This window comes from Acipenser ruthenus, chromosome 26 (assembly GCF_902713425.1).
Source record: "Acipenser ruthenus chromosome 26, fAciRut3.2 maternal haplotype, whole genome shotgun sequence".
NCBI classification, from domain to species: Eukaryota; Metazoa; Chordata; class Actinopteri; order Acipenseriformes; family Acipenseridae; genus Acipenser; species Acipenser ruthenus.
Window position 1 is genome coordinate 2,229,480 of NC_081214.1, and position 24,848 is coordinate 2,254,327.

The 24,848-nt window shown below is 46.6% G+C and overlaps 1 protein-coding gene across 1 annotated transcript in view; it reads right to left on the minus strand.

Annotated features, from left to right (window-relative positions):
- Positions 1 to 330: 330 nt before the first annotated feature.
- The window catches only part of LOC117430409 (reticulon-4 receptor-like 1), a 46,139-nt gene continuing 21,621 nt past the window's right edge, over positions 331 to 24,848 (minus strand). The window contains exons 2-3 of the mRNA XM_034050409.3: positions 4,821 to 5,281; positions 331 to 3,713 (exon numbers count right to left, since the gene is read on the minus strand). Coding sequence (XP_033906300.3) covers positions 2,784 to 3,713; positions 4,821 to 5,281 — 1,391 coding nt within the window. The 3' untranslated portion in view covers positions 331 to 2,783. The remainder of the gene's footprint in view (positions 3,714 to 4,820; positions 5,282 to 24,848) is intronic.

The following is a 24,848-nucleotide window of genomic DNA, read 5'->3' on the forward strand; positions in this document are numbered from 1 at the left end:
GAGAGAGGCCGGTGCACGTCTCCCTGCCATTCTGTCAGTCACTATGCTGGCACGTCAATTCAAATGCCTGTCACACTGAGGGCTCTAATTAAAAACAAGGGCCGCAGGACCCAATATGAAATTAACTGTATTATTATGCTAATATGTGGGTAAATTAATAAATACAGCACTTGGCATAAATGACCTTTCTGCTTCCCCTCTTCTAGACTATTACAGGGAGTTGAAATGGATTTGGTCAGCTTATTTGTCAATGTCACACAGTGTATTAAAAACAAATCCAGTGCTGATTTCAACACAAAAAAACCATTTGTTTCTTATTAAAGCTCTATTTTTGATTCCCCTCATGGATAAGCGTTAAGATGAAATCCATATTCACGCACATCACAGCCGGCTTCGGTCTGAATTGACTGCAGCAGCAGTCAGGCTGCGGAGCTGAATGTGTGGCAACGTTAACAAAAGGAGTATCCATGCTGTCAGCAATGGCAACAGAGTATTTTTTTTTTTTTACAGATGACATTTGTTTTAAATGGCTTTTGGGTTTATGCTGGGGATACTTTTTTTGAAAAGGCATTTGTTTTTCGTTCCAGATCCCAATGCAATAAAAATGATGCATTCAATTCTTCCTAACCCTGGCTGAGTTGCAGTTATAAACATGTTTCCTAGCAAGCGGGATGCTTAACCTCATTTTTGGTCCCCCGATACCTTTATTGCAGTGTGGTAAAGTGTAGTAAAGTATAGTAAAGTCATGCAGACAGGCAGGGTCAGAACCAGGAATAGCCTTGTACTTGAGAAGCAGTGTTTTGAAATCAGCGTGCTGCTTCACAGGAAGCCAATCCAGTGACCTTAAAACTGGGGAAGTACACTTGCTGTGTGAAAGTATTGTTGCTGCAGCATTTTGTATCAGCTGCAGTGTATTTAATGAGGCAGCAGGGAGACCAGCAAACAAGGAATTAAAATAGTCATCCCTAGCGATTACAAAAGCATGGATCAGTGTGTCAGTGTCAGCCTGGGAATTTAAAGATGACGCTGTCTGTCTCTCTGTCTGTCTATCTCTCTGTCTGTCTGTCTCTCTGTCTGTCTGTCTCTCTGTCTGTCTGTCTCTCTGTCTGTCTGTCTCTCTGCCTGTCTGTCTCTCTGTCTCTCTGCTGCAGTTCTTCAGAGCAGTGACATCATTCAAAGGAGGACAGACGAACCAACTAAAACCGTGAACTGAAAAATACCCTGACATAAAAGAGTTAGCGATCTTGTTTGTCTTCACTAATGATTCTGTGGAAATTAAAGACAGGCAGCAATCCTTAGCATAAGAAGATATACTTTTTAATATCATTTATAAACAGTTCGCTTGTTTGATGTTTTTTTTTTAATGACATACAGTACAGTTCAGTAATGGGGGGGGGGGGGGGGGGCGAGGCTGTGCATTGATATTAAAGAATAGTGAGAAGACATTACAAAAACACTCCCCCCACATTGGAAAGAGACCCTGTAATTCGTATTATTCTATTTATATAATTATCATTATTATTACTGTTATAGATCAGCATACATACAGCATCTCTTTTGGTTCGGATCTGCCTGCCTGCTTACTGGAATGTCTATCTGGGTGTGCCCCAGAAGCCACTGTCTTGCTCCAAGCTTCTTTATCCAGTTCTAGAGCATTCCAGTCCAGATCTAGGTCATTCTAGAACGCCAATGGCCCATGTTATAGGACATTCTAGACTGGTTTTAGGCCAGCTCTTGGTCTGTATTTGAACTCTATCTCTCCTCGTGTCCTTGAGGGACGAAGGGAGGATTCTGTAGTATTATTGATCCCAAAGAATATCGGGTCCAACACTGACGTTTACTCCTTGAAGACGGGGAAAGTAAAGTTTGTTCTGACAACCTCCTGGATATTTCACTTGTATGCGCTTGCAAACCCCCCCGAGCTCGCTGTGTGTTTGAAACTTAAGGAACATGAAAACAGAAATGGAAATAATAAGCTGAATCATTTTCCAGTATGGTAAACATGCCTTTCTTAAGGGAAACTGTGTAGAAAGACAAACTAGAGGCATAGAAGTCTTTCTGATGACTTACCAATAGGTTTAGTTCATTTTGTTACTTTTAACTCTGATCATTACGAACTCATGATATCAGTTAAGTACATAAAACAAAAATACAAGAATTATGGTGAATATAATGTAGCATAATGTAAAAAGAGAATTATGGGGAATGTAGCATAACGCAATAATCATTGATACTTTTGTAAATACTTTATTTCTAATTTTTTTTAATTTCATTATCATTTGTCAATCTATTGATTGATTACTCAATGTATTGATTATTAATAATGTGCTCCATGATGAGGGTTGTGTGTGTTTGGGGGATCTCTTGCCCCCCTACTTAATAGAGGTTCGGCAGAATTGTTATTATTTTTTTTTTAAACCTAAAAAGTCTTCTTTCTGCTCCCTTGACTCCCACCACGAGTCACAACTAAGATGTCTAAACTTTCTCGATTTCATTCAGTTCTGTATTTTATCACTCCAGGTGTTCATAGTTTTGTTTTATTCAATATATTCCAAAGTTTGGCCCTTTCTGCTAGGAAAAAAATTAAATCAAATCAGTGGCAGTGCTTGCACATACAGTCTATTCCCATTGAGGTTGTTTTGTCAAGTTTTTTTGTGTCCTGTTTTATATTTAAAACAAAACCAAACCCCCACATTCACTCACACACACACACACACACACACACACACGAGCGTAGTGTAGGGGCGTGGCTTCGTTGGGAGGGCGGGTCTTGGCAGAACGGTTCAGCGTATCACAGCAGCCAGCAGGGCAGAGGCTATGAGATTCATTAAACAGGCTGTGGGGTGCTGCTGCCCCGAGGCTGCGCTGCTCCCGTTGGCTTGCTGGACCCCGCTGGGGGGGCGCAGAGGGGGAGGGCGTGTGCATTTGGGTTTCTTCCGGGGGTGCCCGAATTTCCCATCCCCGGGGTATTCCTGGGGCTCCTTGTCCGCCATCTCCTCCAGGGTGTGCACCTCTTTCAGGATCTTCTTGGGCCCCCGATAACGCTGACGGCTGCAGTTGCGGGCCCCATGGGGCTTGTGGCCCTCGTCGGTGGATGAGGGAGGGGGGCTCTTGTTGGAGGAAGATGGGGCTTCCGAGCCGTCTGAGGGCGGTGGCGGGGGCGGGTGCTGGCGGGTGCTGGGGTGGTGATGACGGCCATGGTGGTCCTTCTTGAAAGAGACCTTGTCCGCTGTGGTCCATGTCTTGATCTGGTGGAGGGACTCGGAGCCGGAGCAGCTGGGGAAGTCCTCCTTGGTCAGGCGCTTGAGGTCCCTGCCCCTGAGGTCTGGGGGAGACTCACAGAGAGCGCTGGAGCTGGATCCCCTGAAGCGCTGGAGCCAGTCCCACAGCGAGCGGGTCTTGCAGTCGCACTCCCAGGGGTTGCCGTTGAGCCGCAGGTACTCCAGGGAGGGCAGCTGGGCCAGGCACTCCCCAGACAGCTCGGCCAGGCTGTTGTTGAACAGGTAGAGGGTGGTGAGCTTCTTCAGGTCGTGGAAGGCCCCTCGGTGCACCCACTGCAGCTGGTTCTCGTGCAGCAGGAGCCGGTCCAGACTGGAGAGCCCGTGGAACGTGTTCTGGTGCAGGCTCCACAGCTGGTTGCCGTGCAGGAAGAGCTGGCTCAGGTTCATCAGGTCAGCAAACAAGTTGTCCTGGAGGAACTCGATCCGGTTGTCCTGCGAGCCGAAGAGAACACGAATCAGGTTAAGATGCTACAGCCACAGGTGGATTCATCCACAGCTTTGAACACTCAATCATAAGACACGAAAAAGCAACCTGATCAAACCTTAGGTCTGGGGTAAGCAAACTTGGCTCCACCATTCTGCTGAAGATCAATTAAAGAATGAAGGCACTGCAAACCTGAAAGTGCTTCGCCAATGCAGCTGCCAGCCCATCGCATGCAACCATCCTTGTGGGTCATGGATTGTAGCAGCATGGGGTGTGACAAGGTCGATGTCTTAATACAGCACTTCCCTCTCTGCCTGTCAGCAGGGCTTATTTCTGTTTTGAATAAGGTTGCCTATCCCTCGGACAAACGTTTCTGCACGAAGGCACTGATAAGGGACGGAGGCGCCTAGTCTTTAGTATTTCTGTACTGTGCTGCAGAGGATCCCTCATTATAACACAGCTTATTAGAAGGTTATACAGCGGCATGGCTGTGGCACCCCCCCCACCCCCCCTCCGCATTGAGTAATTTCACCCGCATTCTCATTGCAAGGCGAAACACACACACGCTCTCTACACTACAGCTTCTGTATTGTTATAATGAGGGAGCACTGCATTCATTTTACATTCCCTAGAGTTTTAATCTAAACTCAATCAGGGATAAATTCCATTTGAATTGTCAGGCTGTGCTCGAGAGAGGCTCGGGGCTGAATGGGAGGCAGGCAGGCAGGGGGTGTTGGGGTCGGCACGGAGTTGAATAGAGTACAGTCTGAGGTTCACCAGACAGTCTGCTGGCTTCTTCAACAGCAGTCTAGAATGGGTCATTTTATTAACAGAAACATTCTTTAATGGTTTTATACACTGAATCCGTGAAAAAGGAAAGACGCGATCATTATTGTGCCTGTGCGACTGCTTTCATTTAAATTTAATTGGCTAACAGGAGTGCCTTCAATTTTAAGTAATTTGTTGCTCGTTTTAACAGAATACTGCTAACTGCAATTCTGACCAGTGATGTGTTGGAATTTATAAAAAGGGAATGGAAACTGGAAAATGAAAAACAGGAATCAACCAACTCTGGAGCCAGCGCCTGGCAGGCCCCTGTGGCGCACACACCATACCTGCAGGTAGAGATACTGGAGGCTGCGCAGCCCCTGGAAGACCCCGCTGGGCAGGGAGGTGAGGCCGCAGCGATACAGGTGCAACGCGTGGAGCTTGGGCAGGCCGCTGAAGGTCTCCGCAGCCAGGGCCCTCAGGTAGCGGTTGTCCCCCAGGTCGAGCTCCTCCAGCTGGGTGAAGCCCTGGAAGGTGTCGGGGTCGATGAAGGTGATGTTGTTGGAGTAGAGCCACAGGGTGACGGTGTGGGGGCTGAAGTGGCCACGCAGCAGCATGGTGATGCGGTTGTTCTGCAGGAATATGCGCTCGCTGTGCGGAGGGATGCCCTCGGGCACCATCAGGAAGTTGTGGGCCTGGCAGCTCACCGTGGTCGGGGAGGAGTAGCAGACGCAGTGCCGCGGGCAGGACCAGGACAGAGGCAGCTCCAGACTGGTGCACAGCATGAGGAAAAACTCCAGACCGCACCCTGCACAGAGAGAGAGAGAGAGAGGGGGGGGGGGGAGCGTGGGTGATGGGCGAGTGAGACAGTGGCTATAGAGGGACGGAACGACATCGGAAGTGAGGGCCGCTCTGTAGCGCTGAAGCTGCAGGGGCTTTTCAAATTGAACTAAAATGTATTAGAAATGAGAAGTTAAAGTAGACAACGATCAGGAGAGCAGCAAAACGCTTCTGAACCGCATAAAGAACGAACGTCTGGCCTGTGGGGCAGCACCTTTTAAATAATGCACTAGCGCTACAAAAACAGTGATCCGGCACGCTATTTAAAAAGAATCAAGGTCTCAAAAGGGTGATCTGAAGAACTTAACTAACCAACTGTTGGAATCTCAACTCTGAATTTTAATCTCTGGTTTCACGTTGGCGGAGAGAACGCTATTGAAAAATATCTATGTAAATGTGTTTTTTTTTTTTGTTTTTGTTTTGAAAAGCCCAAGCTCTCTGTTATCAGGATTCAGCTCAAGCTGTAATGTTAACAGGGGTCTCCTGCAACCCTGAAACTGCTCCTGTCCTCTCTGCACCACACTTCCAGCAGGCAGCTGTCATGCAAATCCCCATAGTTAAAGCCACTGCAGACCCAACAGACAGTGTTACAGACAGCAGCCTCTCCATGGGTTTCTTTCCTAAATAACCCAGCAGCGCCACAGCAGTCCCAGCCTCCCCAGCTCTGCGCTTGCTGGCATGCGGATTCAGAGGGTATCGTGCGCCCGCTTGCAAACGAAAAGAGCCTCTGCATGATTTTTTCCTGTCATACAAGGTGTGCCGTGCATTGACAGCGTACACGAGGTGCGTGTAATACAAGCATTGGAATTCTGCTCAGTAATGTGCGTTGCATACTAACTGCACATTATATGCCTAAAAGGACGGTATACAAGGGAATGGTTAGCCAGAACAATTAAACAGAATGAGTTGCAAACCTGGCAGCCCAGAGTGGCCCTTCAGCCGATGGTCAGTGTGGAGCAGAGTCTCTGTGTTTCATACTGACTCAGGATCGTGTTTGCATTGCATGCATACTGGCTTCAAGCAGTTCTGTCAGTGTGATGGGTCACACATTAGCAAGCCCTGGCATTAGCATGCGTACTGCATGTATTTTAACAATGGTATCGGATGACTGGTAATGTATCTGGGGTTTGCTTCTCATTGCTTTCACCTCTGGAGATTTGGGTTTGTATCAGGCTCAGAGAAATTGTTTCATGATTTCTATTCGCTCCCCCGCGACCACAATCCATGTCCCAATTCTGCAGCATCCGGAACAATGATCAGTCTCTGCTTCAGAGAGGCCCTGGATGAATGGCAGACAGACAGACAGGGGTGGCTCAAAGTGCAGAGCTGTGAGGGGAGGCTGTCCTGGTGTCTGCCTGGCTGCACCAGACCTGGGCTCAATTCGAATTATAATGACAGCAGAATTGTTTGCTGAAATTCCAATTCCAGTGCTATTTTGTTCCATTAAAATTACAGTTACAATTAAGCTGCAGCAGTTACATTGTAATTGCATTTCATTAGGAATTGCACAGTTATAATTGGAGTTGACTCTGAGTCTGGCCTGCACTGTGCCGGACTACAGCTAGTGCCATTGTCCCCCCCCTTTATACGAAATGTTTCGGAGCAGATAGCGTGTTTTGATCATGCTATCTGCTCCGAAACATTTCGTATAACTTTATCAGAGATCTGAGATTGAGAGATTGGCATGCACAGCTGCTTGAAAGCACCCTGTCGTAGTCCCGGGCTTGCATGAGCATCTTGCATGCTGCGTGTGTTTTAATCCTGCTGTCTGTGTGCGCATTGCAATCTGTTTAATATTACTTTATCACAGTGTCGATCCCAACGGCATGTCTGTTCATTGAATCTCGCTCTGCACCAGCTCCTGGTGTTTGCAGGCAGCGTGAATCTAATTGAGTTCCAGTTAACCATCTCTATTGCATATTTATTATTGAACCCTTCCCTGTGCTGAATGACTGATGTTCCCCAGCCCAGGATTTCCGAAGAGGCGTTTTCACAGCTCAGCCATTGCAACGCTAACCAAACTTTACACATGGAAAACATACAGGTTAACACGCTTGAGTAAAACTCAATGAATCATAATTATTATTGCGTAATGCTTTTTCTGTTTGTAGCGATGTAATGAATGAATTGCTGTTTGGACTACGAATTTGTCATAGTTTAACTAAGTGGCAATACTAGCAAAAGGGCACAATAGCATGAGGCTGCCATTGACAGAAGAGTACCACAGTGTGAATATTTTCCCATTTACAGTGGCACAACAATAGAGGCGGCAGTATCACCGTCATTTATCAATACCGTTATCAGGATCTATATCCATTGTGTGCTAATGCTGTGGTTTGCTGATGCAGTTTCAATAGCTCTGTATGGGTAACTGGTCTCTCGCAGAGAGGAAAGAGTTAACTAGGTTAGAACTGTGCGTCAGTGTCAGTGTTTTATCAGTGCATCTAAAGTATCTAGCACATCACCCAACCTGCAAAAACCAAAGCACTCATTTCCTGCGGATCTGTTTGTTGCCAGCTCGACAGCCTGCCAAGGTTCCCTGGTTTTTAATGACTTGAATGGGAAAGTTTTTACCAGTTCTCTTCACATTGCTGCTACATGCATGCCAGTCGATTTAAATAGACAACTCTTAACTGATAAGACTCTAACGGAGAGAGGCTTGCCAGTACTAATGCTGTACAAATACATTGTTAATTTGATACAGTGTAAGTGCAGCCACCTCCTGATCGATTATGCACACAGTGCAATCGATGTAATGCATCTTCAGCAACCCCTTCTCTTGGTTCAAGAAAACAAGAGCCTGTCACAGTTCAAATGAGAAAGCCTAATTCGATTCAGCTGTTTAAGGGCAGCGTACAAAAACAAACAGGAACTCAAACAAACCATCGCTACTGGGGCCCTTAGCAATACAACTCAAAATGAAGGTTCGTTTCATTCAGATTGGTGCCTCGTCGGAGGACAGGAAGGGCTATTTCACAGCCACTCCAATACGATCCCAATGTTTCAATGCAACCTATTTTTATGATATCGAGACCATCGGAAATGACATCACGATTGAGAAATTTCACAATGAAAAGAAAAAAAAAAACACCCTTGTAGAAACAGTTCTTTACTGCCAGGCTCTGCTTTTCTGATAATAAGTGCAAACCTTTGAAAGCAGCATGCCACAGAAACGCAGCAATTGCACGTACAGTATGTAAACTGAACATGACTGCGGGACACGGTTGCTTTTATTTGCCTTAATTACAGCACAATGTGTGCCGACCCCTGGTTGCCTATTATTACTGAAAGAATAGCCTCATGATGTTAATTGTAAATGAATGCCGTCACTGTTTCGAGAATGCCTTTGTATGGTTGCCCTCTCTGTCTCTCTGTCTCTCTCTCTCTCTCCCCACCTGCCACTTCAAAAGAACCCCTTGCGTTGCCTCCCGCTGCCATCTCAATTCAGCACTGATTTTATTTTTTTTATTTTATTTAGAACTCCACACGCTTTCCTTCAGCTACTGAACAAGAGAGGATAAACCTTTCACCATTCTCAATTAAAAAAAAAAAACACAATTTATTATAAATAGCCCCACATGGCTCGTGTCAGCCCTTATTAGGAGAATGTTTAAAGAGCTAGGCGTGGCGCCCCCTTCAGTCTGGAGAGGGTTAGGACGTCTCAGAAATCCTCTTCCGAGACATCTGAAACCTTCTATATAATTACACTTTATACACAGCAGCTAATGCCTCTTAAAATAAAGCTGGTCATTCAAAACTTAAATCTAGAGTTCGCGATCGTGCCATTGTGCTATTTAGCGAGACTTGATCTTTCCACCTTGAGAAACCGGAGCAGTAAGTGAATGCATCTGGAGAGACAGCATCTGATCTGGCTTATTTAATATGTAACAGGTCTTCCCTGCATCGATCCTACATCAGTGCATTCATAACAGACCCAGACCCGAGGTAAGGAATCTGGCTCTAATTCTACAGGAATAACATTGATTTAATGGCAAGCACGGATCTTTATTCACAGAATAACAGATTCCTTTTAGAGCCGCTGCAGAGTGGAGCACAGGGGCTTTTAACTCAAGGTGCTCCAACATGGGTAATATACAGTGCAGAGAGATTCATCAGAGTGGTCAATGCAAACAGCTTGTCCATCCACACAGGTGGTCTTTGATACAGGTTTATACACAGCAGGACTACATCACAACACCACTGCACGTGAAGGGCTCCTTCAGCTACACTTTTTAACTTCATGTCCTGTGCTATGCCGTGCTTTTCGCATAGTCTACAGTTTATTATTATTATTATTATTATTATTATTATTATTATTTTTTTTTTTTTTTTTTTTTTTAATTGCGTCAATATTAAAAACTGGATTTCTCGCCTCCCAATGTCAAGAAGCTCCATTTTGTATTGAAATATTGAACGAGTGCTGAGAAGGCGCTCAGTATGGCAAGCACACACACACGCATGCATGCACGCACGCACACTGACACACACACTGTCACACACAAACACACACACACTGTCACACACAGACACGCACGCATGCACAAACACACAGTACAGTAGGGATTCAATAAGCTGGATTTGCACTCATCTTCTGAGTCACAGTAAGGAGTGGGGGGGGGGGGGGGGGACGGCTCATTGATCTAAGAGAGTAATCCCTTTTCATTAACTTAGCCTTTCTTGCCCTAAGAGCTCACCATTGATCCAGCAGTAATGTCGATTCATTAACTATACTACACCTTAACACAGCTAATCGCTGGGAAAGGCCATTAGACTAAACCCATCTTAACACTGTCAGTCTCAGCTTTCCAGAGCTAGACTGGGATAACATGCAGTGACTCTCTCTCTCTCTCTCTCTCTCTCTCTCTCTCTCTCTCTCTCTCTCTCTCCAGATCAGGGATGAAATTGCACAGCGATTTCACCCATTCCAGGTTTAACCGCAGTGTATCGGTAACAAGCTCAGGTTAAAGTCATAGAACAGAGTGGTAACTGTGTTTCGATTGGCTGAATCTGCCCCTCTGTGTTCTATAATGTTACTTATGATGGTGGGACGCTGTTGACCCAAAAGGAGGAAGGCACTTAAGGGTTAAATGCTGCGGCACCGTTGCACATCTCCAGGAGCTTTTGAACACCAAAGCCTTGTCTTGTTATAGAAATCCATTTGCAAGAAACACATTTGGGAGCTTGCTCAGCCCTGGACTCACAGAGCGAGAGAGAGGAAGCTAAAGATAGCAAGGAGATAGATCAGGAATCCCTTCCTCACACAAGACTGAGCTAGCTGTTGAAATGCAGGGCGGACAGGGACTGCTGCACCGGACTGCGGTTCTGTTCTGGAAATTAATTTGCACCCACTCCCTTTCTCTGCTATGAACCATGGGAGTGAGCGACTACACCAGCCCTGCTCTGAGTTTCTATAAGGGCAACTCTCTCCCCCCCCCTCTCGCTCTCTCTCTCTCTCCCCCTCTCACTCTCGCTCTCTCTCTCTCTCCCCCTCTCACTCTCCCTCTCTCCCCCTCTCTCTCTCAGCGGGAGAGCTACATTCATTGCATGTATCTGGGAATCGGTAGAACTGGGGTATTTTGCTAAAAGGTCTTCTTTCCCAGAAGTGATCTACAACAGCATTAAAATGTCAATAAGTGAAACACATCAGCACGGCATAGTGGAGTTGATTTACTCGCTCTGCGTCCATCGATCAATAATTCCCTGACAACAGCTGCTTATTTTACAGAACAAAAAAACGGTAAAACAAAATAAACCCTTTTTTATTTCCCCTGTTTTCCTCTCTGCCTGTCACGGAGCGCACTGCAAATTAGTGGAGCGCAGCTCCATGTTGACTCCTGTCAGCGTGTATTGACCACACTGGTGTAGAGACTCCATGTAAATGGACTCCCAGAGCATCCCACTGTGCTGTACACTGCAGAGCACAGGGGGGCTCACGTACTGTATGACATGGAAAGGTCATGATCTTTCACTTTGAAGACTTGAAGTGCTGGGCTGGAGGAACCTTGAGTGTCAGCTAATGCCCCCTGGAAATACTCCAAGACTCCCATTGCATAGCAGTTTGACCCATCTCTGACTCAACAAAAAGCTGCGATTAGCCACAGTGTACAGGTAACAAGCTCAGCTGTGTCTGATTTAGTTTAGATTACTCTATAACCTCAAACTTCTATGCGTTCCATCCCTGCTCTCCCTAGTTACTGTTCAGTGTGCGGCACGTTGGTGCGTATCATTATTTGTTTATTTAGCAGACTTCTTTATCCAAGGCGACTTACAGAGACTAGGGTGTGTGAGCTATGCATCAGCTGCTGAGTCACTTACAACTACGTCTCACCCGAAAGACGGAGCACAAGGAGGTGAAGTGACTTGCTCAGGGTCACACAATGAGTCAGTGGCTGAGGTGGGATTTGAACCGGGGACCGCCTGGTTACAAGCCCTTTTCTTTAACCACTGGACCACACAGCCTCCTGTATTGCTTCTGAAACGTAATCGCGATTGTTCTGGTATATTTGTGTTCTCATCTCCAGGGTCATTCATCAACTTGGGGCTTGTTCCTTGCATTATTTTTCAAACTGAGTCTTTTGCTTTGTGCTTAAGCCTAAAGAGGCAAGCTGTCAGGCTGCACGCTCTGCGTTGATTAGAAATGATTCAGATGGGTTGAGACTGGTGTGAAGACGCTCTGCTGGGCTGACCAGTGTTTGTGGGTAAAAGTTGAATGCAATTCAAATGACCCTCAGTGCTGGCGTGCGTGTGTAATTGTGGAAGGAGTGAAGTGGCTGCAGCTTCTCTGAGATTGAAAGCACTTAGCAAGCGCTGCAGTAACATGATCTGTGGAGCCCTGCCCTGCAGTGGTTCTCCACACCAGCTCTCTGGTCTAATTGCAGCATCTGTCATTACAGTGCAGCCCTCCTGAAGGCAGTAGCACTATAAACGCACGCAATTCGATTAGAGCACACCGCAATAAGCCTGTGTAATCCAGACACCTCCGAAGACCCGGGGGAAACCTCTGCCTTCAGTCATAACAACGGGTCAGCTGGACCGGAGGCTGGGGTTAGGATCGGAATGATGCTAAAATGAGGAGTTATTGCATCTGGGGGACAGGGGGCGGTCGGTTCTTAGGCAAATTATGGAGTCTGGGAAACAACACCCCTGAAGGGGCAGTGAGAGTGCTGCTGTGACAGTGTTATTTCATGCATGGACACACAACAAATCTATTTTTCATTGAAAATGCTTTCCATTGCTTTGTGTGGGGGAAACAAATGGCAGCCTCATATGAGGTAATCATGCGTCTTCCGTATGTCCCCCTATGAGGTCTCCAGGCATGAAAGGGTTAACGGTTTGGATAATGCTCATTTATAATGAGGAATTTACAGTAAACAGGATTGGGGTGGCCATCTGCGGCTGCCTCCTCCCTCGCCTCTCTCTGTCTTAAAAAAAGTCTTTTCTCCTCCCCTCTTGGAGGATCATGGCTCAAACAGCGAGGAATCTATTTCCTGTTTCTCATCAGCTCGCTGTTAACCTGCCTTCTTACCAGACAAATAGCAGAAACGAGAACTGCAGTCGCTTCCCTTCACAACGACGCAACAGGACAGAGAAATCGTTCTAGTTCTGTTCATTAACCTCCCTGTGTCAGGTGTCACTCAGGAGAGCCAGAGTTATACCGCTTCTCAGTAATTACATCCTGCCTCCATCCCTGCTCGCTCCCTACCTTCATATTCTCTCTCTCTCTCTCTCTCTCTCTCTCTCTCTCTCTCTCTCTCTCTCTCTCTCTCACATTCTAGCGCTCTCCCAGCATCCCTTCCTCTCTTTGTCACATAAGCTGACGGAGGTCAGCAGTCTTGCCTGTAGAATTATAAACAGTTTTAGGTACGAGTTGTCCTGAGGTCTTATTCAGTAGCTTCTCTTGCCTGTAACGTCTGTACACCCAGGTTCAAAAGGTGAAAAGGATCTGGTGGGTTTTGAGCACGGCTGCCAGAGCCGATTTCCTTCCACTGTCACCAGCACTAAATCCACAAGCAGTTTGAAATAAAAAATGATGAGAATAAATTTGATTTAAAACTGGACGGAGGAAAAAAACAAAAAAGAAATAAAAAACCTACTTGGATTATTAGGTTCATAATATTTCATACTTACAGAACATTCATCTCCCTAAGCGAACACACACACACACGCACGCACACACACGCACACTTCCACAGATTGTTATAAGCTCTGTGTCTCTTTCCATTATCTATATAACATCCCATGGAGGATAGGTTTTAATGCTGTGCTCTGTGCATTTTTAAAGGGGGTGCGTGTGCAGTTTTTGTTTTCTTATGGTGCCTTGGTGTGTTCCTCAATCCCTTATTTCTTTTTACAGGCCCACATGAGGACCACGTATATGAACCACTGTCCTTACAAAAGTGTACTGCCATCTACCCTGATGAAAACAGCGTGGTGAAACACTGTGACAGTGTAATGAGAGACAGGTAAAACACAAGCAAGCATACAAACAGACACTCATCAATACGATAGAGACCTTAGAACTGTCTTCCACCAATCAGGATGCTCCATTAAACGACATCACACACGCAAGAACGACATTCAGAGAGAATGTCTAGCTTTAAAAAAAAACAAACATAAACATAGCAAATCAATGAAACGGTAAATAATCTGTAATTAAAAACAGTAAACGCTTCAAAGACAGTACAATAAATACATTATAAATATATATGTATATATTTATATTAAATAGAATGCATGAAAAAAGAAAAAAAATATCTCCTATTCTTTAAATAGGAAATTAGAGAATTTTTTCAAGCACCTGGCGTCATACTAAGACTGACATTCATGAATAACCCATGTAACTATCTTCATATTTAAACTATATTTATATGAGCTCTATATTGCTATGAATTGTAATGTGTTCAAGTAAAGGCTCGACCAACATGAATAACTGTACATTTGTAGAAGAGAGAGTTGAACTGCAAGCGGGGTCTGCCTGCTTCTGTGTGATAATGAAAGCAAAGCAGCTGATAATGAGATGCAGTCTTGCTAAGTGTTCTCCTCTGTTTGATTGACTGGCAGGTGAGAGAATCGGGCCTTCACCCACACACGAAAGCACTGAGGTCTTTCACTTCAGCCACGGATCTTCCACTCATCAGCCATGGGGCGCCCATTAGGAAAAAAGAAACCAGAGAGGCAATATTCATACTGCAATCACTGTCAGTGATTCATGCTGTTCGGTACAGAATTTATCTTTAACTTCTTCAGCTCTCAAACCATTTCTTGACAGAAATACAAGTTAAAGCTGAGGCTTCCTGGGACCAGGTCTCTTCTGGTGCTGTAGGTCACCCTCACTCCTTTTGGTCTGGACTTTTAGATCTATAGTTATGTACTCAGTCCCCAGCAGCATGCTGTAGTTATACATAATTAAACTATCCCATACCATACTGTACCCATTTATATAGCGTCCTTCATGTGCAAGCATCCCAGGGCGCTTTACAGAAATACACAGCGAGCCGAGAGAGCTCCAAACTGCTCGCTAGCGAAAGGCCAAATCAAAGAGATGTGTTTCGAGCTTAGATTTAAAAACCCTGACGGACTCAGCATTCCGGATCCAGTGTGGAAGTGAGTTCCAAAGGGCAGGAGCTCGGACACTCCAAGCTCTCGCTCTGCAGGTTTCTAATGGAGTTCTTGGAACTGCCAAGAGGCCATCGTTTACCGATCTCAAAGTGCGAACCGGTTTACAGGGAATAGGTAACTCACGCAAACAGACTGGACCATGAACAGCCTTGGAAAGGAAGAGCAGCGATCCGATTACTTTCTTGTTAATTGTTTTCTTGGAAATGGATTGGAAAGCCTTCGCTAGACTCCCGATTCTCTGAGGGAACTGGCCCTTATTACCTTGCCTACAGGAACACGCGTCAGAGCAGGTTGGACGGGGTTAAGTCCGCGACGCTCCAGTTTTGTACTGGTCGAGGGTTTTTTCCGCACTGTCAGCGCTTTGAGAAGGTGTCTGCTTGCAGACGGCAGTAGAGCGAGAGAGAGAGAGAGAGAGAGAGAGAGAGAGAGAGAGAGAGAGAGAGAGCCTGCAATCCATGCAGCATGAAGCCAGAGGAAATGCATTAACGATGCAGAGGGGCTTCTCTCAGTAACAAACACAGCAGTGACGGGGGACCGCCTCAACTCAAAGAACAAATTCATTAGAATTTTATTATAAAGCAAACCCACACGAGAAGACCAGACGCTTGTAATTCTATGCTTTTTTAAAATTTATTGTAATCCCCTTTTCTATTCTCTCCAAAATACCCTCCCCCACCCCATTAGGGGCTATGCTGACACTCATACTCGTAATTGGCTGTAAGAAGTATTTAATAGCAGGTATTAAATAAATCCAATGGTTGAGTGGTGCTGTGTGTTTGGTCGTGCTCCTGTGTGATCGGTAGCGCTCCCGTGTGTTCTAGCCGTGTTGCTGTGGATTTACACACGCCTCAGCGACCCTGGCTAGCTGTCCACTCTGCTTTGATGCTGCTGTTGCCTTTCACAATCACTTTAAAGAGCTCACTGTACACCCTCGGACTGCAAAGCTCTCCTCCTCAAGCTGCTTCCCAAAGGGGATCTGTCTGTTACACAAATATTAGAGTGCTTTCCCTGGACTCCACAGCAGAGATGCAGAGTGCTCCACTTGCTGTTTTCATCACTGCCTCCAAAATCCCCAGCTCCAGTGAATTGGTGGAGCACTCTGCTTTCCCTCACAGGAGAATTCTGACACTTTGACTCTCCTGTGCACAGATAATTGATTGAGAGCATTTCACAAAGGCAGCTGCAATGGGATGAGGCTGCCACTGCTAACATGTCACTGCAGTGGTAATGTTTTCATATTCCAATGGCATGGGTACCGGACAGACTTCTGGTAATGCTGTGGTTTAAGGAGATCCTGAAAAGGTTTCTATGGGTTGATAAAGCACTGCCTCCCCAGCTTGCTCTGATCGAACTGACTTTGTTAGGCAGTCGAACCCGCGCCGAGGAGCTCAGCGGTCATGGCTGAAGAAGGTGCCAACTGTGAGGTGCATAACGAGAACGGATCCCTGCCTGCCTCCCTCCCTCCCTGCCTCCCTGCCTCCCTCCCTCCCTAACACGCATGACCACCGCATGATCAGATTAAAGGCAGCATTCATTCTCAACCACTGGAAAGACTCAGCAGAGAAAGGGATATTAAATTCTCTGACGCAAATTAAGAGGCAAGGAGTGCAAACAATGTAATTTGCCTGGCTTTTCAAACCACGATCCTACATGAGTGTGATGATTAGAGAATTGGTCAGGGTGTTTTATTTCCCTGTGTTGTTCTATGACTTTTCAATTTCATGTGTGTTTTCTTGGTAATGGGTAAGTGCCTTCAGCTTACCCGTTACACCACGCTTAATTAAGGAGTGAGGAAGTAAACAAATACAAATACATGGTCCTCATTGTATCTATACCACATTGAATTCCTTTCTACTAGCCTCTCAGCTCTCACCACTCTCCCTCCCAACCCTCACATCTAACCACTCAGCCACACTGCCTCCCTCCCTCCCTCCCAGCCCCTCAGCTCTCACCACTCAGCCACACTGCCTCCCTCCCAGCCCCTCAGCTCTCACCACTCAGCCACACTGCCTCCCTCCCTCCCTCCCAGCCCCTCAGCTCTCACCACTCAGCCACACTGCCTCCCTCCCTCCCTCCCTCCCAACCCTCACATCTAACCACTCAGCCACACTGCCTCCCTCCCTCCCTCCCAGCCCCTCAGCTCTCACCACTCAGCCACACTGCCTCCCTCCCAGCCCCTCAGCTCTCACCACTCAGCCACACTGCCTCCCTCTCTCCCTCCCTCCCTCCCAGCCTCTCAGCTCTCACCACTCTCCCTCCCAACCCTCACATCTAACCACTCAGCCACACTGCCTCCCTCCCTCCCTCCCAGCCCCTCAGCTCTCACCACTCAGCCACACTGCCTCCCTCCCTCCCAGCCCCTCAGCTCTCACCACTCAGCCACACTGCCTCCCTCCCCCCTCCCAGCCCCTCAGCTCTCACCACTCAGCCACACTGCCTCCCTCCCTCCCTCCCTCCCAACCCTCACATCTAACCACTCAGCCACACTGCCTCCCTCCCTCCCTCCCAGCCAGCCCCTCAGCTCTCACCACTCAGCCACACTGCCTCCCTCCCTCCCTCCCTCCCAGCCCCTCAGCTCTCACCACTCAGCCACACTGCCTCCCTCCCTCCCTCCCTCCCATCTAACCACTCAGCCACACTGCCTCCCTCCCTCCCTCCCAGCCAGCCCCTCAGCTCTCACCACTCAGCCACACTGCCTCCCTCCCTCCCTCCCTCCCTCCCTCCCAGCCCCTCAGCTCTCACCACTCAGCCATACTGCCTCCCTCCCTCCCTCCCTCCCAACCCCTCAGCTCTCACCACTCAGCCACACTGCCTCCCTCCCTCCCTCCCTCCCAACCCTCACATCTAACCACTCAGCCACACTGCCTCCCTCCCTCCCTCCCAGCCAGCCCCTCAGCTCTCACCACTCAGCCACACTGCCTCCCTCCCTCCCTCCCTCCCAGCCCTCAGCTCACACCACACTGCCTCTCTTGTGCTTGTTGTATATCAGGCAGCTGACACTCCATTGCGAGCCCTGCCGCTGTTGCTCAGCAGTGACGTGCAGGCAGAGCTGCTAAATCTTTTATATGTTTTTGCGTTTCATTTTGAAGGCTTGTATATTATTTAAAACATCATGTGCAGAGAAGATTAACCCTCTAAAGCAGGCAGGCAGGCAGGGAGGCAGGCAGGCAGGCAGGCAGGGATGCAGGTACGCTAGCAGGCAGGCAGGCAGGGAGGCAAGCAGGCAGGCAGGCAGGGACGCAGGCAGGCAGGGATGCAGGCAGGCAGGCAGGCAGGGACGCAGGAGTGACCCTCTTTCTTTCTCAGTGATGTCTGCTCAGGGTTTTTGATGGAATTAGAGCTGGAGCTGCCGCTGTGCTGCTTACACCACGTTGCAGCCAAACTTAACCCTCGCCTTCTCGGCTTAACAATCCCGTCTGAAAACTCGGAGGCAAGCGTATGTCACAAAAATATTTTTTCTTGATTGATGATTTGCATAAATTTCATTGTTCAATATAATTGTACACATTTTAACATGGTACTTTCTCTGATTCTCACTAGGAGGCATAAGGAGGAGGCATATCATTTGCCAGGTAATGAGGGCCAGTAACGCGTATGGCTTTACACTGCCATCTAGTGGGAGCATAGGGAGGCACATCTTTAGTAAAACTAAAACTAAACTGTTTACTACCTGCTCTAAATGCAGTGTTTCATATTTATGTATAAAGTACATATTTAACATGCAAGAAGGTTGCTAAGCTGTTGTTGAAAATACATCATCAGCTCTACAGAGGTGAAAACACCTTTTAGATAAACTGAAAACACTGATTGCAAAACATCCCCAAACAGAAATCTCTTTAAAATGCTGGCAATGCAGAGAATAGCACTACAATTGTAATGCAAAGGGGCTGTCATATTTTGACAAACCAATTGTACCTCAGTTGTGTTAACACACAATGCATATGGCTGGTATAGCAGGTAGTTTATCAGAGCTGGTCTGTGCAATATGTGTTCAAAATCTATGCTATGGTGTGCTAATGCTAGCAAGCTCGGTTTTTTGTTTTTTTTTCAGGGTAGTACACTGGGGTTATAATGGCATCCCAATGGGAATTTCTTTGTTAGATTCACATTACCACAAGTGCTGTAAAACCAACAGAGCAAATGATGCGCACGCCACTATAAAGAATAGCCCTTCTCTCCACTTTGCTATTGTAGCTGTTATTTTTATTACACCAATCCATCATAGTGGACACTGCTTGGATGCCACAGCCTGGGACAAGCTACTGTACCCTCATTCCTCTCCCCTGCCTCTCCGTTACTCCGATCCCTCACCCCATCCCCAGGTTACATCTCCATGACGACCCTGCTCAAGTTCAGCGGAATCTATCCGCTCCTCCACGGGCTGAGTGCTCCTGCCCAGCGCTTCAGATTACATTTCAACTGGCTAGCGCTGCAGGAGCTGCTCTGACACTGAGGCAGTCGGCTGATACATGCGCCTGAATTAGTTTAGCACACCTCTCCCCTCCCCGGTGACAGCAGCACAGCTGAGCAGAACTGCACACCGACACCAGCTGCAGATTTATCATCATTAGCGTCTTCTTGCTGGGCTATTGTGTGTGCGTGCGTTCTGGCATGTGCACCCGCTGGCTGCACACTCGGACGGCATAGCAAAGCAAAACGAGCTTGAGAGACGACGAGAGCCGCTGGCATTTCTGAGGGACGTTGGGAGGGCAAGCAAGCCCGATTCATGAAGCTTTAACATCGGTTTTGACGGAATGAATGAAGATATTCAAACTCTTCTAGACGGTTCCACTTCCCCTAACTGTTACCCTGGCCTGCTCCACTGTCTACACCTGACACACACACACACACACAGCATCCTAACAATGTCCTCGCTGCTGTATCTCATTTAATCTGAACATCACTGAGATTCAATCACCTCCAACAAGTACAATCCAATTTGACCCAAAAGTCTGATACAGTTTTAAAGATCATATTTGTTTATTGCCGGGACGGTTGTGAGTTTCTACTTCAGGGAAACTTATTTTGGTCACGTTGGGAAAAGTATGTGTGTGGTCTTTAAGTAGAACAAAAAACAGAGAGAGAGAGAGAGGGGGGGGAGAGAGACAGAGATGTAAATTGTTTGAGGCAGAGTAAACTGGTAGTGCTGAACTGGCGAGGCCTACCCGGCCTCGACATCAGATTAAATATTTACTGCCTTTCTACTGAAATGTTGATTAAGAACGCCAGTCTTCCTTCTGCCTCACTGCGCTCAGAGCACTTTTGCAGGGTGGTTGTGATTCTGCTCAACTGTCCATCTGTCTGCCTGAGTTTCTCCAGTCCTCTGTACATCTGTGTGTCATCTGAATTGTGTCTCTGTCTGTCTGTCAGTCGGATTTCTGTCTGACGGCAAGAATAACAGGTGTTCCAGATCTTTAGCCATTGATGATGAAAAGACACCTAGAAAATCTGCAGGATTGGGACTCTCCAGGACCAGCGTTGGAGACCCCTGCTCTAGACCTTCATAAGCTGTGTGGGAGCTGTGTGCAACTATTCAGCAACAATCACAGAAAAGCAGGAGGGATTCTGCGACTTCATAAGGGGCATTATAGTGTGTAGCAGTGCACAGGACAGGTCCTTCAATGCTAGTGGCAATGCACCAGGAGATATTTGGTGTCCTACCTACTTTTTTCCTGACACTGTATCTATCAATCTCAGCTATCTGCCTGATTACTTACAGTCCTCTCAGCAATGATGACTGTGTATCGATGCGTACATGTGTATCGAGAAAAGCCCACTGACAGTACTGACAGCCGCTCCTGCCACGGACACTGTAATGACGCGCATGCACAGGAGACCCATCAAGAGACGCGTCAGTCTATTGACAGGTCACAAATAAACCCTGCTCAATCACATCCATCCGGGCGGATTCAGGTGCACTCCGAGTCTAGACAGCAGAGCAGGCGCTGGTATCGTTGCTATTAATAACACTGCTTTGACATGAAGGGTGTTGTGTGAAGAGATCTCTGCTGGACTGAAGGCAAGGTTAATGACCCACACGTCTCTCAAAGAAGGCTATGGATTGTGCGCTGAGCAGACAGCATCTCTCATCAGACTTCACACCACGATGCCCGCCATGTGTCTGAAACGAAGAGACGCACGTGCGTGGAAGTGATGCTCATGTCTTCTTCGGGTTTCAATCCTGATACAAGTGAACCGAGTTCTGCTGGTGTCAGGCGGGCTTTTTATCATTTACCATTATCATTATGAATAATAGAACGATGGGAAAAAAAATAATTAAAAGTGATATTGCAATAAAAGAGAAACCAGAAATCAATAATTCAAGGGGCACTTATCATCAGAAACACACTTTAATTGCAGCTCGAGGTGTAAATGACATTTTTACACACTGTCCTCGAAGTGTGCTTTTCAAAATGTAGCCAGACAGTTTTCACACGGGCCTAAATCCCTAGTCTCCGGCATTATTATTATTATTTATTTCTTAGCAGACACCCTTATCCAGGGCAACTTACAATTGTTACAAGATATCACATTATTTTTCCATACAATTAGCCATTTATACAGTTGGGTTTTTACTGGAGCAATCTAGGTAAAGTACCTTGCTCAAGGGTACAGCAACAATGTCCCCCACCTGGGATTGAACCCACAACCCTCCGGTCCAGAGCCCTAACCACTACTCCACACTGCTGCCCATTATCCGTCCTTCACCTTTCTCAGCCGCTGAATTCGTTACAGACAGACGCTGTTCTCTTTCCCAGACACTGAATTCATTTCAGACAGACCGACTTTTCGGTCTTCGGTCCCCAGCGCTGTCAGTCACTTGCATTTTGATCGGATCCTAAATCGTTTCCACTTAAATTCAGACTGGGAGCGACAGAGAAATCTAAATGAAAATAGCTGCCTGTTTAACATGTTCTTTTACCGGGCCGCACAGAAGAATATTGGATTTTTTTTCAGACAGTTGGAAATAATTTCCTCATAACCTCCAGCACAGGTTTAATGTCAGACCTAAATCGGTTCCACTGAAATATATTCAGAAGAGGAAATGGAATAAAACCGCGCTGTTAACCCCTGAGACGCTGCCTCCAAGGTGAATAATCTCGTTACATCACTGAGCCACTCTCGCCTTACAGATCAAACGCATCTTGCAAATGTAAGCTCCTGACTGTAGGTGAGCTCCTCTTGTTTCCGTGGGAACTGTAAATCCACAGGAACTGCAGCCACTTCACGGCCAATGACGGGATCTTTTGACAGCTTTTTTTTTTGTTATAACTTTCAGCTCAATCACACCCCAATTGATGCTATGACAAACCAACCCAAGCCATGTTCTTCTCCCTGTTTCACTGCTGCTGCCTGCCTCATAGCTGGTTTTACAGCTGCCTTCCAGGTCATTTTTTCTGCCGCTGTGAAGAGATAACGGCTCAAGCATTGTTTTTAGTACCAAGCGAGTGGACTGACCAAAAAAGGTGGTCAACGAGTCAAGGAACATTGTGCAGTGGGGATGTCATTAGGGGCAACGTGACTCGGAAGGGCTGAGAGCACCATTCAGATTGTGATGGTAAAAAGCACATGATGCACACTTAGCCTTTCCACCTGCCCCCCTGCATCGCGTGAGAGAGGAGCCTGGAGCTGCTAACAACAGACACGCTCATCTCTCACTCCCTGTGATAGAGAGCGCAGGAGGAGGGGGGTTCGCTCCTGTACCAAGGCAAGGACGGCAGTCACATCAATGATTTATCCCACTTCTTTATTAACCAGCTCCGCCGCTCTTGTTTCTTAAAACGGTACACGACCCATTCTGACCCCTGTGCCATTACTGGTACTTTCAAACCAGGACTTGCTTTTCAGGTGAACCTGAAACAGAGTGGAGTTCTCCTGCAGTACAAAAGAATACTGATCGCTGTGGTCCTCCTTCTTCTTCACTAACGATTTCTGTTAATCAGGTAGTAATTAAGCCACGGCGGCCTGATGACAGGGCGATGCCACCTGGTGCTTGATTGCATTGGGAACGACAAGGTCAGCTAGCAAGGTAATGCCCGATAATCTGGTGTTTTATTGGGTTTATAAAAGCAGCAGCCAGCGTCTGTATTGCTGTGTTTGCCACCAATTACGCCTTCCGCAGGATATTACTCTGCACTACAGTGCCGTGCTGTGTTTTATATTTATTACTCCCAACCCGAGCCAGAATGCAATATTAACAGCTATTACTGGGAAGTAGGGTCATTATTTTTTGAACTGCTGGCACGATGTAGGTCACTGCGTTTCTCCAATCCCCCGTCTCCTAGATAAACAGAGACAGAAACGCGCCTCTTTGTAAAGTCATGCTTTGTGACTCTCTCTCTCTCTGTGTGTGAGATTAATATTTCAGGGCAGCTTCTGAAATATGCAAAGCCAGCTTTCAATGACGATTACTGGAAAGAGTGCGGACTGCAGACTGGGTTGGGTAGGGTTGGGGTGTTACAGGTATGAGGCAGGTACGAGGGGATTCAATAGAGGTCTGTGTAGAGGAGTAATACCTGCATGATTAATACCTGCAATAATTTTGTATTTTTCACTTCTAAAGTAAGAAAAACTTCAAAAAAGTTTATTAAAACAAATGTTCAAAAAGAACCACAGCCATATGTGAGCACGGTATAATTAACAAGTAATACTAAAAATAACTCTGTGATGATTGCTGCTTGATGGCTGTAGAATGATACAGCAGTCACTCTGTAATTACAATGTAAGACATGCAAGGCAACAGATGCTGTGCTCCCGTTAGGTTTTGCTTTCTTTCTATACCAGCGCACAGCACTAAGAGGAGTACATCCGCGCCAGCCGTTGTGAGCAGCACCGTGCTGTCAGAGACGAGGAGCTGGCTTGGAGATCTCTTGAATTGAACAGCAGAATAGGTGTAAGTAACTGAGCCCGTCTCAGAGTGACAGTGGCTGTTTTTTTTTTTTTTTTTTTAATTCAATGAGGTACGCTATGAAACAAACCAGATAAGGTTATTCTGTCTTAAAGGCAAGTCTTTCCCTCAAGGAGATTTTTTTGTTGTTATTGAAAATGGATCAATTTCTTCTCTTTTTCTTTTCTAGAGCGCTCCCATCTGGTAAGAAAAGGGTTTAATATGAAGGATCATTTTAAAATCGCCTGGATCAGTCGGGAGGTTAGAACTAAGGGACTGGGAGGGGAAGGAAGGGAGCAGTGGGTTAGCGGTTCAGGCTGAGGGACTGGGAGGGAGGAAAGCAGTGTGGTCTAGTGGTTAGAACTAAGGGACTGGGAGGGGAAGGAAGGGAGCAGTGGGTTAGCGGTTCAGGCTGAGGGACTGGGAGGGAGGAAAGCAGTGTGGTCCAGTGGTTAGAAGGGACTGGGAGGGGAAGGAAGGGAGCAGTGGGTTAGCGGTTCAGGCTGAGGGACTGGGAAGGAGGGATGCAGTGTGGCTCAGTGCATAAGGGGAAGGTGGGTTACATATTGATGTAGGGGTTAATAAAGCCTTGCTTGACTGGGAATCGCTGTTCATGAGCTGGCCTTTCCCCAGGAAAACAATCGATAGAATAAATAAATATATCATAATTGCAGGAGAAGCTCCTTTCCAGAGGTGGCTGGTGTGCGTGTTCAATTATGTTACATATTGAATGTATCAGAAAGCAGGGCTAGCCAAGGCGTCAGAACATTTCCTTACCTGCTGTAGCATTTATAGCTTATAGAAACGAAAGTCCAAAGCTTTTTTTCACTCTGGTAACTCCAAGACCGGGTGGAAACTTATATTAAAGCAAACGTCTGAGAAAAAAAAAGTTCTATATCCCAAGTAAATTGTCTTCTCTCTGTGATTTATAATATTTCTTAATTTGCGTGTAAAAGTCTTATTTTTCCATATTTTTCAAAACAATAATAACAAATAGGGGGTTGAAATGATAAGTGAAGAGGAGGTCGAT